Genomic DNA, 17,761 nt, shown 5'->3' on the forward strand with positions numbered 1-17,761 from the left:
TAGCACTGAGTTACTCACAATGAAGGTGAATGGTGGCTCTGACTGGAAACTATCTTGTTCCTTGCGCTTCCTTTAAAAAGAGCCATTTTAGAAATACAGCATATGACAGAACACCAACAATCAATACTAAATCTGAGCCATTTTCATTCCCATTTTTATAATAACATACTGTACATATAAAATTATGTTCCTGTATCATTTACTCATACATCTGTGCAAACATCCCAAATTCCCTCTAATACCACCACCGACAAAGTGCATAACTGCAAGAACACTGTATGCTATTCATATCTTCAACACTCACATACTGTAGGTCACTATAGAGCACATGACAGTAAGGGAGCCATTATATGACAACATCCAATGGAATTAGCTTAACAGAAAACATTACACCTTACAAACATCATTACACACCAAGGTTGAGAACAGAACAACAGTAAAATGTACAACTTGCAACAAACAACAACAGATATGCATGCAACATATGCATTTATACCATCATATTATCTTCATACAATACAAGAGTAATCCAATGACCATATATATTATATTCACAATCAATATATTACATTTTTGTTTCAAGATAATTAAAACGACCATACTAGTGGTTTTGCATATTGTAGCCCATTAACTACATGTTGCATATACCTACATGACACCACCTACTTTCCAAAACATTACTTTTTTTCCAGGCAGCTGGTTTTAGTTCAATGCAGCATTAAAATCAAACAATGAACAGTCTTTGTTTTTTGTTTTTTTTGTCATGGTAAAATTGGAACTGCATGGTAATCCAGTTGTTTTTTGAAAACTCTTCCGTCTTGGTGCATTCGAGGACTGATATTTAGCAATCAGCTGCCAAAACTCCACAATTTAAACAAGCTGTTGTAAAATGAAACCTGGAAGACAGAAAGTAAAGCAAACATGCACAATTTTGCAATTTTTAAAAAACATTTCTCACACTAAAATCAGTGTTGTACAGTTGAACAGTGATTCTCAAGTCCCAGATGGTGACATGATCCCACAAGCACCATGATGCGCCAAGAGGAAAAAGTTTTAAAACAATCCCTGTGGTAGGTGATCAATTAAGTATCAAGTCTGTAAGCTGTTTTCTATGTCAAACTAACATGAACTGATACCTGACAGATATCAGTATCAAAAAAATGTACAGTAATTTTTGGAATGTGGTCATCAGTGATGTGAAATATACATAATATGTATTTACTAGGCTGACACTTGACACAAAACCAACAGTATAGTACAGCATGACAGCGTCACCTGCCTAATGCATGGAGGTGATGCACAAACATGCGTGTCAAACATAAAGTCCACCATAAAGTCCAGACAGGCCAGTGTTGGACGGTGTCAGTCCCGTCCTCTAGCCGAGGCCTTGGTCCTGGCTCTCTGTGTGCCTGCGGCTGGTGCGTTTGCGCTGCTGCTGCTGCTGCTGTTTGGGATTGAGTTGCTCCCAGTAGGACTGGCAGTACTGGTTAATCAGTCTGATCTCGGCTGGGAAGGGAGTGGAGACAAGGGATGACTGCGTGTAAGGTCCCGCTTGGCGAATTTTTGGCTCTTCGTCCTCATCTTGATCGGTGAGAGCTAAAACGATATCTCGATCGAGGATGCGCAGCGCCACACGGGCCACTGTGTGTTTAAAGTTGTTCTCAGTGGCGAGACAGTGGTAGAGCCCTGCATCTGATTGGTTAAGAGACTTTATCAGGATACCATGGTTGGTCTTCAGAACGCCTCCCGCACGGTTGAGCTGCAGAAGAAAAGAACAAAAAGGAGTCAAACAGCAGGAAAGTTAAAGAGAGGAAACTGAATTTGAATTTATATACAGATTACAAACGGGCAAGTGGTTGATCCCCTTAAAGCAGAGTATAGTTCAACATTTTGGGATTTGAGCTCATTCATTTGTGTGCTGAAAGTTTTATGATAAAATGCCACTCTCATATCTGTCCAGTACATATGTAGCTTAGTTTAGCTTAGCATAAAGACAGGACACAAGGGTAAAAAGCTAGTCTTGCTCTCTCCCAAAGTAACATTATCCATCAAACAGTATATATACATCTCACCAAGAAAAACTGTTTTATCTCATTGATTTAATATGGATTAATGCAAATATGGCATTACATGCAGGAGGTTTGGTGCCAGATTATTTTTCTGCTGAACACACATTTACCGACAAATATGAGAGTGGGAAGCAAGAAAGTGAAAAGTCTCATCTCCAAAAATATCAAACTATTCCTTTAACATTTAGAAAAATATAATTATTCTTCCTCACCAATTTCCTCTTTCCCTCTCTCTGGAAGAGCCACTTAACGGTGGCCTGAGGAGAGCGAGGCTGACACTCCAAGAAGGTACTGCTGCCCTCCACCCCAAACTGCACTGTTTCTCTCAGACGTTTCTCCACTGCACAGATACAGAGAGAATAAAATAGTGAAAACCGCTTTACACAAACCAAAAATAATAGTTTGATGCTATCATTAAACTGTCAAAAGAAATGTCATACCTTTGGCATTAAAGCCCCTGCACTGCCTCAGTGGATCACCATGTTTAACGTCCTGTCTTCTGCTCCTCCTGAGACAAAGATCAGATGAAAGAGTTAAATTTAACACATCCTCACAGTCTAAGAACAGTGCACTGTGAAAGTATGAGATGTCTCTGACCTCTTGGTGGATGGAGTGAAGGCAGAGCAGCTCTCTCCATCCCAGGCACAGTAGGGGTCTCGGGCCAGGCAGCAGTCAGAGCAGGCTCTGCCGTACACACCACAGCGGTGCAGCGACACCTGGGTCAGCCCTGCGTCTGATGACACGTACAGCTGTTGCTGCGGAGACACAAGCAAAACAAACTCAACTCAGCGTGGTTATGAGGAATTGGTTTGGATACACACACACACACTGAAATGTGTATCACTCAGATTTGTCTGAAAAAAACAAACAAAATACTTACCCTTTTAGAAGATATTTTCATTGTTTTGACAGGTGCTCTGGTCTGTAAGGTGATAGAAAAAATAGAATAGAAAAAAGACATATCAGTAATACTTCATCTTTGAGAGAAGTGTATTTTTGTTTTTACAGAACCATAAATTCTGACATACCCGAAAAACCTCCACTTCCTCTAGTGTCAGTTCCTCCATGTTGGTCGGGTCTTTGGGCAATACTATAACTTTTTGAACAGTTCCTCGATCTGGAAGTGAGAGAGTTAAATTTAGCATCTACACCTTTTTGTTAATTTGTTTATAATCATTCAGCTGTCAGACCTTCAGCTGTCTCACCTGTCCCCAGGAAGAGCACCTCATAGCGTCCATCCACGGCATCCACCTGATCCACCACCAGGGCAGTGAAGCGATAGTCCACGCCAGTTCTCACCACCAGGGGGCGACGGTGGATAGGATACACCGGATGGTACATGAGGGGATGGGCTCTGATGAAATTCACAGCCTCATCTGAGAAGTTTTTGGAGGAGCGAATACCAGGAGTGAAGGTTCCTCCTGGACACTGGGTGGAAGAAACGGGAGGTTTTCTTTTAATACAGGTTTGTATAAATGTTATTTAAATGCATCAAATTAGAGATAACATGACTGAAACGTACTGTTCCTGGCCGTGGGTAGGGAATCTTGCCAGTGTACTCTGTCCACTGGTAATTATGACCATGTTTGTGAGCAAATGGCCCATTGAAGACATTGCGGATATCAGCCATTGAGTACACGCAGACTGCTGAGCCCTTGAACACAGAGCTTGAACAGAAACAGACAATTAAGGTAAGAGTAGAGGTAGGAGACAGCTTGCACCCAACCAATGAAATTAAAGCATGAGTCAGCCACAAAAATGTTTAACAGTGTAAAAAAAAAGTTTAATTCAGTGGCCTTTATTAGCACGAAGGTTTCAAGTAAGTATTTTGAGAGGTCACTCTTTGAAATCTGAAATTCCACAGTTGAAGTTGTAAATGTGCCTTATTTAACTGAATGTTTTATATTTTATATTACATCAACTCACCCAGCTGTAGTGAAGAGAGCATATACCATGGGGTTTCGTTCATCTTGTGTAGGCTGAATAAATACATCCCCTGCAAGACGAATGACACACAAATCAAACACAATAGTAAAAGCAGCTGAAATTAAAATGCAGTCATTTTAAAACAAATTGCTTGTTTTTATTGAGGCCTCACTCAGTTCATCAAATCGCGTCTCCACTCCATCTTCGCCTATCACAGAGCAGATAAGGCGAGCCTTCAGGAACGTCGTCCAGCGGTTGACCAAAGACTTCTGCCCTCCTTCATCATTCTGGACAGGAAGGAAATTACGTCAAGCCCAGAATTAACACTCTTAAATGATAAACTACAGGGATTTAGGAGGGCTGGGATTACCAAATGTAGAGTTATGTGGAATACCATTTAAAATGATAACATTAACTAAACATTAGAATAATGGAAATACTAATCAACTGGCATGGATGCAGATTTGGCCCTTGGGGACAATAAAGGCACTGTCACATAAAAATGTACCAAGCATTAATCATCATCCCATCTTGGATCATTCCATAGAGACATGGATAAAAGCTCACAAGTTGTTACATATCACTCAGTATGAATGGTATTCATCAATTTGGAAACCATTAATCCCAATAGGGGAAAGAACTTCTCTGGGAATCATGGTTAGATAAGAATAGTATGAAACTTAGTGATTTGTAAAGAGCCAACATTTTTCAAACCTTTCAAGAGCTTAAAATGATTTTTGGCTTAGCAGACAAGAGGTCATTTTGGAGGTATCTACAAATAAGGAGCTGCAGTCTGGAGGTTATATTAAGTGAAAAAGGAGAACTAACTATTATCCTATTTTAGTTAAACTTGAAGTGAACAATCAGTATGGGGTCTTTTATAAAATGAAGGCAAACACTGTAGAGTAGCTGTGAAAACTTAAGAGGAATATGGGAACATTTGTAACACATTAATCTACAAAAACGGGACTCATGGATGACAATTATTGTTGGAAGGGTAAAAATGAAACCAGTACTTCTGCTTCAGTTACTATGGAAATGTTATTTTGTTTTTCGTATTTGGAAACAAGTAACTGGAGAGTGGTTGCAGAGGCCATTATCTCCCCAGTTGTCCTTATTAGGAGGAGACCAGTCTCTAGTGACCACCGGGTACATCCAAACAAAAATGTGGACTTGCACTGCTGCTTCAAAAATTGTTCTCCACCACTGGAAGAGTCAGGCAAAACCAGACATTGCCTGCTTTAAATCTACAATTGTAGACTAATAATTATCAAGGAAAGTTTATTAAGTTTGGTCTGTCTGATGTCTGTAAGGAAAATGTGCCTCCCCATTTATTTTGTATATATTGATAGGTCCTCCCCTTATTTATTATTCATCTCCTCAGTTTATGGTTTCTTTCTTACTGTACTTGCAGCTAATTTGGTTTGCCCATTTTATTTTGTTTTATGATGTTTGTTTTGTGGCTTGTGTTTTGTTTATATTGGAAAGGTTAACATAAAAACTTTAATGACGAAAAGGAAGAATATTGATGTCATAGCTTAAAATGTCTGAAGCATTTCATATTACAAGACAAGCTGCATATACAGTACCAGACACACCTACTCTTTCAATGGGTTTTCTTTAATATATATATTATATATATTATATTTTAAAAAAACAAAAAAACTATTTTCTACATTGTAGAACAATACTGAAGACATCAAAACTATTAAATAACATATATGGAGTCATGTAGTGAACAAAAAAAAGTGTTTAACAAAACAAAATATCTTTCATATCTTAGATTCCTGTAAAGCTTTTCCAACAGTATTAAAAGGAGTTCCCACATATGCTGAGCACTTGTTGGCTCCTTCTCCTTCATTCTGCCTCCAACTCATCCCAAACCATCTCAGCTGGGGTCCAGGTCAGGTGATGTGGCACTCCATCACTCTCTTCTTTGGTCAGACAACCCTAACATAGTCTGCAGATGTGTTTGGGGTTTTTGTACAGGTGAAAAACAAATGATGGTCCCACTAAGCACAAACCAGATGGGATGGTGTGTCGCTGTTGAATGTTGTAGTGGCCATGCTGGCTAAGTGTGCCTTAAATTATGAGTAAATCACCAACAGAGTCACCAGTAAAGCATCACTCCTCCTCCTCCATGCTTCAGAGTGGGAAAATCCAGTCCACAGTACAATTCCCACTTGACTAATGTTCACTCCTTGTTTTTCTTGGCCCAAGAACCTCTCTTCTTCTTATTAGTCTTCCTCTGTAGTGGTTTCTTTGCAGCAACTCGACCATGAAGCCCTGACTCATGCAGTCTCCTGCGAACAGTCGATGTTGAGATGTGTCTGCTACTTGAACTCTGGGAGGCGTTGATGTGGGCCCCGATCTGAGTCGCCTTTAACTGGCGATTTTCAAGGCTGATAACTCTAATGAAGTTATCCTCCGCAGCAGAGGTAACCCTGGGTCTGCCTTGCCTGGGGCGGTCCTCAAGGGAGCCAGTCTCATCATAGCGTTTAATGGTTTTTGCCACTGCACTTGCAGACACGTTCAAAGTTCTTGAGATTTTGCGGATTGACTGACCTTCATTTTTTAAAGTGATGATAAACTGACGCTTCTCTTTACTTAGTTGAGTGGTTTTTGCCATAATATGAGTTAAAACAGTAGCAGAATAAGGCTTTGTGCTTTACATAGACACCACCTGTGCACAACACAGAGCTCTCTTGCGCTTTTTAGTCCAGCTGAATGGGACTCTGGTTGGTTTTTACCACCTTAGTGCGATTGGTTGGTGGTGGGAAATTGATCCGAGTTAAATTTAAAATACTCCAGATCCGACCTGGACTAGTGCGACGTTGTTTTTTCCCCAGTAGGCCTTCTTCTGCAGGACCTTTCTTCCTTTTAAATTCAGCTTACTGGCAGACTGGACACAGCACACGTGTTTTGCTGCAGCTTTTTGTGGTTTCACGATGTTCCGCGATGAGTATTGATTTCCAATGTCTGATCTGTCACTTCCAACTTCTTATATTTCTTCATGCATGCTGCGTCTTTCAGTGCCACCCGGATGCTCACCAACCAGCGCACAGAGTCTCAGCCTGTTTAAATACCACACAGTCTTTGGCCTCCTCCCATTCTTTTCGCTATGACTTTGCTATTCGTTGATGTATAAATTAGACTCAGCACCTCCCCAGATGTGATTTCTTCCTCCTGTCGGCTCCTTCAGCACCTTTTGTTCTTTTGTTTACCTGCCCCAGACACCATCTGACCAATAAGCGGGGAGGACAGTGTCACGTGGCCTGTATTGACGCATTTTGGGTCGCTTCTTCTTCTTGAGGTTTACAAGCTAATAACGAAATGGTGCATTACCGCCACCAGCTGGTGTGGAGTGTGGCTCATCTGAGATCTCATCTAAGATGCTATTTTAACCCTTTACATACTGTTTTGGGTCTAATTTGACCCGTTTTTACATTTGAGAGCTGTAAAAACACCATATACACATTTCTTATAGCCGGATTTTCCTCATGTGACGCACAGTATACAAAAATGGAAATAAAATGCATCTTTTTTTTGTCTGTGTGCATCTGATACACATTTTTATGTGGAAATGTACAAATTGTACCTGTGTTTATTAAAAAAAATTCAAAAATCAGCATTCAAATGTGTTCTGGATGATAAAATAGTGATTGTGAATGTCTTTTTTCAATAAGTTTAATCAAACAGAAAAAATTATCAAACATGTATTAATGACTGTTGAGGAATTTATGAATTGGTGTAGAGGGTAATTATGAGTCAGAATATGAACCGTATGTAAAGGGTTAATTTTTTTTTTTTTTAAAGAAAAAGAAATTGTCTTACTCAGACCGGCTCACAGTTTTTCAAGTGCGTCTTAAAACAACTGTCATGCCCCCATATGAACACATAAAGAGGGTTTCCTCGCTGTAATCATTCCATGTTCACACTGGCTATTAAAAGATCCCCTTCAAATGTAGGCTAAGTGACGGGGGCCAAAATCCACAGTGTGTCCACATAGTCATTTTGTTCAAAAATGTATTTTTAAGTTAATCTGAAGCTTACATGAGTCTAAACTAGATGTGCTGATACCTCTTTACTCTAGTTTTTCATTGAGAATTATTTATAGACACACATTTATTATACATTTTATTTTTTTAATTATTCACTTATTTTATTGTATTAATGTGCAAAATGTTATTCAATTTTATTCTATTATCTAGTTTTTAACCTAATTTTTTATTTCACTTTATTTTATTATTATAGTTTTTATATACATTTTATTTGATTACATTTTCATAATTTGTTATTTCTTATGTTCATTAGTTTCAAATTGTTTTCTAATTTGCATTTGCTCTGTCTTACTGAGGCACTTTGAATTACAAATTGTGAACTTGTATGTTAAAGTTTTATACAAATAAGATTTGGTTGACTGACTGAGCAGTATGAGTCAGTCATGTTAAGTGGATATCTGCCATATTTACAGTCATTTTAACATCAAAGTCCATCTGCAGTAGAACATTAACAAAAAGAGAAGCTTCTAGGCTATAAAGATGGAAAATATCTACTTGATCTGATTAAATTGGACAACCTTATCTGAAGCTTCATGTTAGCTTCAGATAAACTTTTTAATATATTTCTGCACAGCAGGAGGTTTGTGGATTTTGGCCCAGTAAGTGCATTATGAAATCACCTTCTTATGGTCAGTATGAACAGGAGGAATGATTGTGGCAAGAAAAACCTGTTTTAATGTTTATTTTTGTTGTGGAAAGGAAGTACCAAAGATGGTATTGCTGCTAATGTTACTGTTGGACTCATGTTTAGTTGAGATAATCTTATCTATCTTGCTTTTTATGTAGCAATCCATCCAAAACTGTTTGTTTCCCTCCTCTCTTTTTCCCCAACAAGGCTTTAAGGTGCCTTGTGTTGGATGATCTTGACAATGTCCCCGTAAATGAAAACATAAATTCAGTGAAAGCTGTGTCTTCCTTATTTCTATTGACATTTCTCCAGTTTCCACCTGCAATGCTGATGTCAGTGTTGTCTTAAATGCACATGTACACAACCTCAAAGCCACATATTGCATATACCACACACCCATAATCTAATACTGATCTTATTAATCCAGTGTAAATGGTTGTTAGCGCTGTTCTCTCTGCCCCCAATTCACGTCTAGACAAACATCTCATTACATTTGATGCTTTCTTGTGCTTGTCTGTTATTTTCTGCATATGTAGGCTACTGCCCATGTGATTTTCTGGTTTGCTTGGATTATTCTCTGTGTGAAAAAAAACAGATTTCAAACTACAGGGTTAAAAACTCCCTAAAACAGTTAGAAATTCCACTAATTAACTTTTGAAAAGGCACACCTATTAATAAAAAGTAAATAAAGAAAGAAAACCCCTTGAATTAGTAGGCATGTCCAAACTTTTGACTGGTACTGTAGTGTTTGCTAGTAGATATAATTTGTTTCGGCTCACCAGACACACTCTTCCCACCCTGGCTAAAATGCTGGGGCTTGCCCCACCGCTGGAATCTAGAGTCTTCTCACGGAAAAAGAAGTAAAGTTTGTCGTCGTTCCTTTCTGCACTGTCAGGGATCTGCTGGATCTGAACAAACACAGGCTCTGGAGGATAAAACCAGATAAACAGAGAGGGGATTGAGGGAAGTAGTTGTCAAATAAAATGAGAGGAACCATAACCTGTAATCAGCAACATTTACCTCCTCACACCCACACTTACTCACCGTTGAGCCACCTGGAGTCGTACTGCTCTGTCCTGATTGCTGTTCTCCCTCCCATAGTCCTAAACAGAGCAGCATCTGTACTCATGAAGTCTATGTGGACCCCTGCATATAGGTTACCATCTGCAGTGGTGAGGAAATAAGAAAATAAAGAGGAGAGATTTTGTGATTCAGTAGAATGAGATATTTTTAGTTGAAAGATTTTCTTTCTACCTATAAAAAGAAGCATTTCTTACTGATTAGAACTGCAATGTTCTCCTGTTTGGGATCGTAGGAACATTTTCCCTTCCCTGAATCCACATACCCAGGGACCAGCCTAAACAGGTAGTCCTGTGGAGGCAAATTAGAAGGAGTGTATGCATAAAAATAGATTGCTAAATGTCACAAGGGAGCATGATGAAAATCATAAACAAATCAGTGTCCCAGTTTGTAGTCCTGAAATATTTATCAGGACAAAGATTTCCAGGCCTACTGCTGAGGGATTTCTGCTGTAAATCCCACTTGGGAGAACAGTAAATGTCTTTGCATTCACCTCTGCCCTCCAGCCTCTGTTGATGAATGTGCAGATAGGTTGGTATGCCCCCGTTCCACAGGTGTAGAGGTGGGTGCGGTTCCACGGCTCTATCATCCGCACAAAGTTGGCACATTCACCCTGAACAAAGAGGAGCAAGACAAATGGAATTTAAACATCATCGTCGTCATTGTCCCGTCTTGAAAGCAGAAGTATCAGATTATTTGAAAGAGCCGGATGTAAACAATAATCCCACCTGTCTTCCTTTTCCTGTCATCTGACATTCCCCCTTTCTCTTGGCAGATGCTGGCCAGTGGATCTGTTTTTTTAGGGGGGGGGGGGGGGTGTTGAGAAAAGCAGACACCCGAAAATACTGGATTATTAGGGATCACTGCATTTTACAGACTAAATGTCACATACCAAATAACAGACTGGATTTAAGGAAAAGTAAGCTGTTGGGGTTTTTACGCACTATTAGTGGCTCTTTGTTGACATTGTGCATATCCAGAGCTACTAGGTACTCCCGGCTCCCCAGATACAGACGGCCTTGGTCCTGGTCCATCAGGAGGATGCGGTAGTCGCTGGTGTTGAAGGAGAAACTGAAGGGCCGTGCTGCCCGTGTGTCCATTAGCTCTGTTAGAAAAGTGTTGCAGTTTTGTTAAAAATCATCTAACCCATTTGTTTTTATTATTATTTTTTATCCAGCAGGGGGAGCAAAGGTTACCTCTAAAAATCTATTCACATGATTCCCTTTATGCCTTTAACATGTTTCATTACTGACTTGGCTGAACTTATGGTCCCTTGAACAACACCCTTCTCACTTCTTTTCTGGAAAATGTGTGTCACTGATTAAATATAACTCAACTTCAGGCATTTTGAGAAACATTTTCGCTTTTAAGATCTCAATATTTTATGTGTCCTGACTGTCTGATTGAGTTTAAGGCACCGCATGCCCGCAGGAGTTAGACGAAAAAGCGGGTCCCTTAGGAAACACGGTCAGTGGAACTCAGCTAATTCTTAAGATCAGGATTGTGTTCAGCAGAGCGTAACCTGTTAGGACACGCTGCAGCGGAAAATATTTCTCCTTTTTTTCATCTCCTGAAAGCTTTGATTGAACAATTTTCATCAGCTGCGAGACAAATGGACTCAGCGCTGCACTCTACCCCTGAGTGTGACTTGTTTCCATTATTCCATCCAACAATTCATTGCATCATTTTAAAACCCATAAAAAGCAACACACACACACACACACACACACACACAAAACACATCAGTGGCACGCGTAAGATATCGACAACCATATGTGCGTACCACATTGGGACATGGCAGATGCATTTTAAAGACAGCAGGCTTATATAATGACAAATGTTTCCAGAGACCCTCAGAAGCTGGCTTACAGGGATTCAGGAAGAAGCACTATCTTTATTTACATCAAAGTGCCTGCCCTCTTTCTTTTGAGGTCACTGTTAACAGGATGCAGTCAAGGTGCCGCTAAAATAACCTTTGCAATCGGATCTCCGGACAACACGGGATGGAGTCTTTGAGGTGGCTAGAAGTCCGGTTCTGTTCCTGAGAGGTAAACACAGGATAACAAGCCTCTGGCCAAACTCCACTAGGCCATAGTGGATTCACTGAACAGGCTAAATGTAGAAACACCACACCCCTATACATGTCTCCATTCTCCAAAAATAGCAAACAATGTACTGCCATCATCTGGCAAACATTCAGCAAACACTTATCCCCTGACAACATTCTGACACTGACAGGGAAACACTGGGAAGGACATACGATTCAAGTATGAAGTGACGACTAGGTCACTATAAGTTCTCGTGTTACAACTTGACAACATATTGTCACTAAGGCCCTAATGACCTGTCTCAAGCCTATCTCAAGTATGGACAAACTGGTGACAGCACTATGAGGGCATGAGATTCTAAATCGTGGCTTCAATTACACTGCACATTTTGCTTTCTAACAACGCTGACTAATTCCATCGAATGGGGCTCCCTTTGAAGTGCGAATAACTGACACAACTTCCCAGTGACATGGGAAACAATACAAGATCTCTATCCTCTACGGGCCTCCTGTACCCCAGAGTGTCACTCAAGCTGGCTCATTCGTTCAAGAGAGTCACATGTCCCCCAGCCGTCCCGAAACCTCCTCCACAGGCGCCTCTGGGAACAAAGAGACTCGCTGTCACAAACAATGAACAATAAATCCTTGGGGTGGCAGAAAACAGTTGGGGAGTAAATCCAACTTTTCTCCTTTTTGTTTGGTATTAGGGGGAAGGGTGACTGAGGTTTGTGAATGTGGTTGCTTTATCTTTTAAGACCTCACCAGGAATCGAATAATTCAACACCTCTCAGCTGTTCTGGACCAGCTCCTATATGAATTTGTACTGGAAAGTACAGATGTGAATTCCTGTATCCTTCACAGGGAAGAACATGATCAAGTTCAAGACCAAACTTGTGTAATTAGTTGGGCTACTACTTTGTGCGTTCTCCTACAGACACATTTCTGTGTATAAGCTGTTTACTGAAAGGAGATTAGTGTAAAAGATCATACAAAAATGTGAAGCCATTCCTGTGAAACACACAACGGCCACGTACAGCATGTAAACAGCTGTTTTCAGTCTTATTAAATCAGCTGAATTCGAAGCAGCACTGCATGTCGACTCAACTGCTTATCAACCACAGATCTCATGATTAGCTCACCTCTAATCTACTTCAGATGGCTCTTGTAAAGATTGCTAAATCATAAAAAAAAGCCATGTTTCTCATTGAATTATTGCAATTTAACAAGATAACTCACTAAGCAGCTGCCTGGGCCTGACCTCGGAGCAAAACGTGTTGCCTCAGCACCGCATGAAAGCAAAGAATATTTTACATCTGATTCACACCTTTAATTCTTACTTACAGGTAATTCAGGTGTGACGTGTGCGTGTGTGCGTTTGGGAGAGTGTACACAAGTGCGGTGATATTGAAGTGACAACATGATAGAGATGCAGAAATAACTGTAATCATCCAGCATTGTTTCGATCAAAGGTGTCATGCACATATTTGTAACGTGAATCTTCTGCTCTTAGAGTTTGCGGACAGGGAGCAGACTACATGGGAAAATCCCAAATGCCTATAAAAGACTTTAAAAACATTATGTGCCCGCATCTTGAATTTACACCTTGCGGCCAAAACATTAAACTTCTACAATATCATTTGGCTCTACTGATCACATTTCAGGTGTTTCCTTCCTTGTGTCATCATGTCTGACATCAAAAACCAGAAAAAGAAACGACAGGTCAGACTGAAGTGCGTGTGGGTTTTAGGGTGTGGAGAGAAGTTTTTGAAGGGCACCACCAGTAACAAACCACACGTAATATCCACCTTTTGTTTTCGGCGTTGCACTGTTTGACATGCGGCAGGAAATACGTTCTTTACATATGTATAAAGAGGAAACATACCGGTGCTGTGGATGTATGCGTGGGTGTGTGCGTGAGTTTGTGAGTGACTGACTGACTGAGTGACTTAGTGGGAGAAACCAAAAAGAGTAAAAGAAACTATTATGCTGATCCCTCCTGTCAAAAGAGTTTTAGTTAATCTGTAGGAGCTCACCTTTGAAGGAGAGGCGAACCCGCGGAGCAGACTGCTGCAGGCCCGAGCCTCTGTAAACACATAAGGCCAACAGGAGGAGTTGGGCTCCAGATGTTGTCATGGTAACAGTCATGCAGGTAGCCCACAGAGATCTAAATCTGGACGAAAAAAGAAAGAGGAATGAACTATTATTATAGAGTGCCCCATGAGAAATATGAGACAGAAAAAGAAGGAAGGACAGGCAAGAGACTCTCTCTCTTCCTCTGATCTCTCTGATCAGAAGTTTGGCCTGCAGCTTCTAAGGAGAGATGTATAGTTTGGCAGGAGAGAACAACGTCCAAATCTTCACACCTGCTCTGGAAAATATGACAGCCCTATTATTTATTTAAAGTGTAAATGTAGTGAGGTATGTGTTAAGACTGTATAATGGCATTCGCAAGCTCAGTTGCTTGGAAAAAGTCACCAAAAAAAGGAGGTTAATGTCCTCTTGTCTGCATTTTGTACATTTTATTAACCATATTTCATTTTCCTAAAACATATATTTAATTTGGATTTTTGGAAAAAAAACTGTAAAATAAGACCCTGGTGCCCATCAGTGATTCCCTCTGACTCTCTGTCTCTGTCTTTCAACAAAGCACGTCTACGCACTTTCAGAAGTTGACGAGTGAAATACATGACAGATCAAAGAAACAGGTAGTCCTCGCTGAAACAATTTCTGACAGTTTAGGGGTGTTGAAACGTAGCCTAACTGTTAGACCTTAACTCAAGCATTCATTATGCATCTGCACTTTGCTGGAGAGGATCCCATATAAATTATGAATACTAAAAGCTGAGTCCATAGCATCCATTAAATTGTCTCCCTGAAGGTGTGCTTTGCTCGGGCTATAAGCCATCCCACGGGCTTTTCTTTTCCTCATGACATACATGTAGCCAAGGCCTCTAGTGGCACATGGTACAAGCCTCGAAACAAGGGCTTTTAGGAAAGGCATTCATGGTGGAAAAACTAGTGTGATTTCACAAAATGTTCATTACGTTTCGCAAGAAGGCCTTCATTTATGTGCGACACTTTATATGAAAATGATGTTGTAAAATGGGAAATCACAACATGCTGATGAAACTGAAAAGACTGGCAAGCTGAACATTTAGAAAATGAAAAACAGAAGCCACTGCTGAATGCCTCACAGCCTTCCTGGCATAATCACACAGTTGCCATATATCTGCTCACTAGGGGAGCTTGATTTCAGTCCTTCCTAAACAACATTTAAAAAAAACACTGTGTATTTATTGTAAAAACACACCATGAAATGTGAAATCAAAATGATGTGGACACTTTTTTGTTATGAAGAGTCACAGGTATTTGTCGCCTGAGGAAATGAACAACCATTAAAACAACACTGGAACACTTTGACTTGATTAAAAAAACAAAACAAAGATAACCTAGATGAATAAACTTTACCACAAAGATGTTATGAGTCAAGTAATGAAATGGGCAGATGATCAAGTGATGAAGTTAATTTTTTTAATCTTTTTTTATGGCTAGGCAACACAAAGGCACAATGTCTGTGGTTTGGTCTACCTCATGAAGTAAACTTCAGGTTCTATTTTTTATTTTATTTTTTATCTTTTTAGATATGCCATTATTTAAATAAAGATAGACACATACTGTTTAATTAAAAACCCTTTAAATATCTCAAATAATTCAGGAAATATGACTATAACATTATAATGTGTCTGTTCAGCTCGCTGTCAGATAGCCTTATTTTACTTCGTATAAGTGATGGTATTTCTACTGGTTCTCTGTGTTGGGTGTTCACTGCAGAACAGATTCAACTTCTGCTATAATCATATATGGTTTCCCTTTAAAAGAAATAATTATAGGATTCCTTTAACCTTGTTCTTTTTTTTCCACGGACGGGTGCGCACTTACCTGTGAACTCAACATCCAGAAATAGGACCCGAACAAATGTGTGTACTTCAGTCATCTACCGTTCAGATTCCGGTACAGAGTAACCAAACATTAGTTAAAAGTTAAGCCAGACGTGAGTTAAAGGTCCTACCTTTGCTTTTAGACTTTCTCGGTATGCCTCTGAGATCCCAAACTTGCGGGATGTTACTGCTGCATTCCCCGCGTTTTGCGCCTCGGAGCTGGATTGGAAAATCTCTCTCAGTAGCGCTGCGCAGGCATAAAACAATCCGATAGGTTTGCAAATTCCCCTTTTGAGTTAAAAAAAAACCCCAAAAACGTTGCCTATTCAGTCGCTATTAACCGACGGCTTTTATTCCATTCAACATATAAAAAAGCTGAAAAAACACACACACACAGCTGATCCCTGAACGCTTCCTTTCCTCTCTTTCCAAAACTTTAAGCCTGGATGGCAGCAACCATCACAATGATGCGATCAAGATGTTGGTCCAGTGATCCTTCAGGGGGAGTTTGAAGGTGTTTGAGTGTAAATCAAGTGACCAGGTGCAGGTGTTGGAGAGTGTCTGCCCTGCTGTCCTCTCCCTTCTGTTCTTCCCCCACCCAGCCTTCCCTCTCCTGTTGGCCCACAGCAGCATTGGACCAAACCTCTTGGTACACCATATGGGTATGATTAACCCTGTCGCTGCTGGTGGGTTTAACACACACTGCTCCAATCAGCTGTAAATTGATATCAACCCATGTCAGTTTAATAGTTCTTTGTTGGGAAAGTTTATTTGAGCTTAATTATTAAGTGAAATGGTGATGGGAATTGAAGTCACTGATTTATATAAATGCTTTTCTCGTGCACCAGGAGGGCCACAGACTCCTTATGCATGATGCAGGGGACTGAAATTCACTATTAAAGAGAGGTCGAGCCTGTCGCTTGGACATTGTCACCATTACTCTTCAGCTCTACATGAGAGCCAGGTCAGCCGAAAAAGATTCCAGGGATTCCTCTCTGGCTGGCTCCAGCACTCATGACAACGGTGACAAAGTAACTGGGAGGGGGGTGGGTGTTGGGGGTAGTGGGGCGGCCAGGACGTAAAGGACATCCATCCTGTTAACAGAGCCTTGAAATTAAAACTGCTTTTAGAGCTGCTCTCATCATTACTGGCTTTGTGGTAAGCTCTGACGCAGTATGGTGCTCTAAAGACACAAAGACAGAGGGTGAACGTATTCTGAGCAATGGCCCAGCAAAGACAGTAAAATAAACAGATGAGGCAATGTGGTGTGTCAGTGTGTAAAAGGTCACATAGGAGGGCAGTTCCTGGCAAGCCACAGAAAAGCTTTAATTCTTTTAAACTTTTTTTTAAATTTTTTTTTAAGTTATCTTTAATGCACATTTTTAGGTTTGATTCATCTTCACACAGACACATAGTATGTAGGCAGTAACCTTATCTCAAGTTGGATATCAGCCAGTTGTGATCTACAGTCAGCGGTGTGTCAAGATGTGTCCAACAGGAAGTCTTTGTTTCCCGGCCCACAGGAGGTATCCCTCTGTGTCCAGCTGAGGAAATGAGTCAAAAGTGTGTGCTGAGTTCAGGTTTCCGTGTGTTCTCAAACTTTGGCCATGGACATCAGCACACAGACACAGCTCCCACCGATTCCTGAGAATGTTTTTAACGTCATCCCTATCGCTTACTGGACTATCCTGTGGGCTTATCTGACCAGCATGCATCCACTGTTGCCTCAACGTGCTGACGAGATAGCAACAGCTAAAGTGGGTATTTTGGCTCTGTGTACGTGAGAGCAAGGGCAGGAAATAGTGGCCCAACACCCCTGTTACCTCCAACGTGATGGATAGATTTTCTATTATGGAGACAGGCTACGTGGATTAGAAAACAAACACTGTGTCTCTTTTTTTCCCTGGTCCACACAAAGCTCTGTCAGGGCGACCTTCTACTCTAATGGATAGGTAATGTGAAATGTGAGGTAGACTTTTATCCCTTTAGGCCAACCAAAAGCTCCGGATGAA

General features: G+C 40.5%; 1 protein-coding gene across 1 annotated transcript; it reads right to left on the minus strand.

Annotated features, from left to right (window-relative positions):
- Positions 1-137: 137 nt before the first annotated feature.
- On the minus strand, positions 138-16,353 carry LOC133988326 (semaphorin-3F-like). Its single transcript, XM_062427951.1, has 18 exons — positions 15,881-16,353; positions 13,845-13,981; positions 10,709-10,869; positions 10,493-10,555; positions 10,258-10,377; positions 9,962-10,055; positions 9,729-9,848; positions 9,464-9,609; positions 4,168-4,282; positions 3,996-4,065; positions 3,592-3,736; positions 3,275-3,497; positions 3,098-3,186; positions 2,950-2,991; positions 2,667-2,824; positions 2,510-2,577; positions 2,282-2,409; positions 138-1,759 (listed from the first exon to the last, which is right to left on the minus strand). The coding sequence occupies exons 2-18, from the start codon at positions 13,954-13,956 to the stop codon at positions 1,376-1,378; spliced, it is 2,238 nt and encodes a 745-aa protein (XP_062283935.1). The 5' UTR covers positions 13,957-13,981; positions 15,881-16,353; the 3' UTR covers positions 138-1,375.
- Positions 16,354-17,761: the final 1,408 nt, after the last annotated feature.

The sequence above is a fragment of the Scomber scombrus genome, chromosome 10, assembly GCF_963691925.1.
Source record: "Scomber scombrus chromosome 10, fScoSco1.1, whole genome shotgun sequence".
Lineage (NCBI taxonomy): Eukaryota > Metazoa > Chordata > Actinopteri > Scombriformes > Scombridae > Scomber > Scomber scombrus.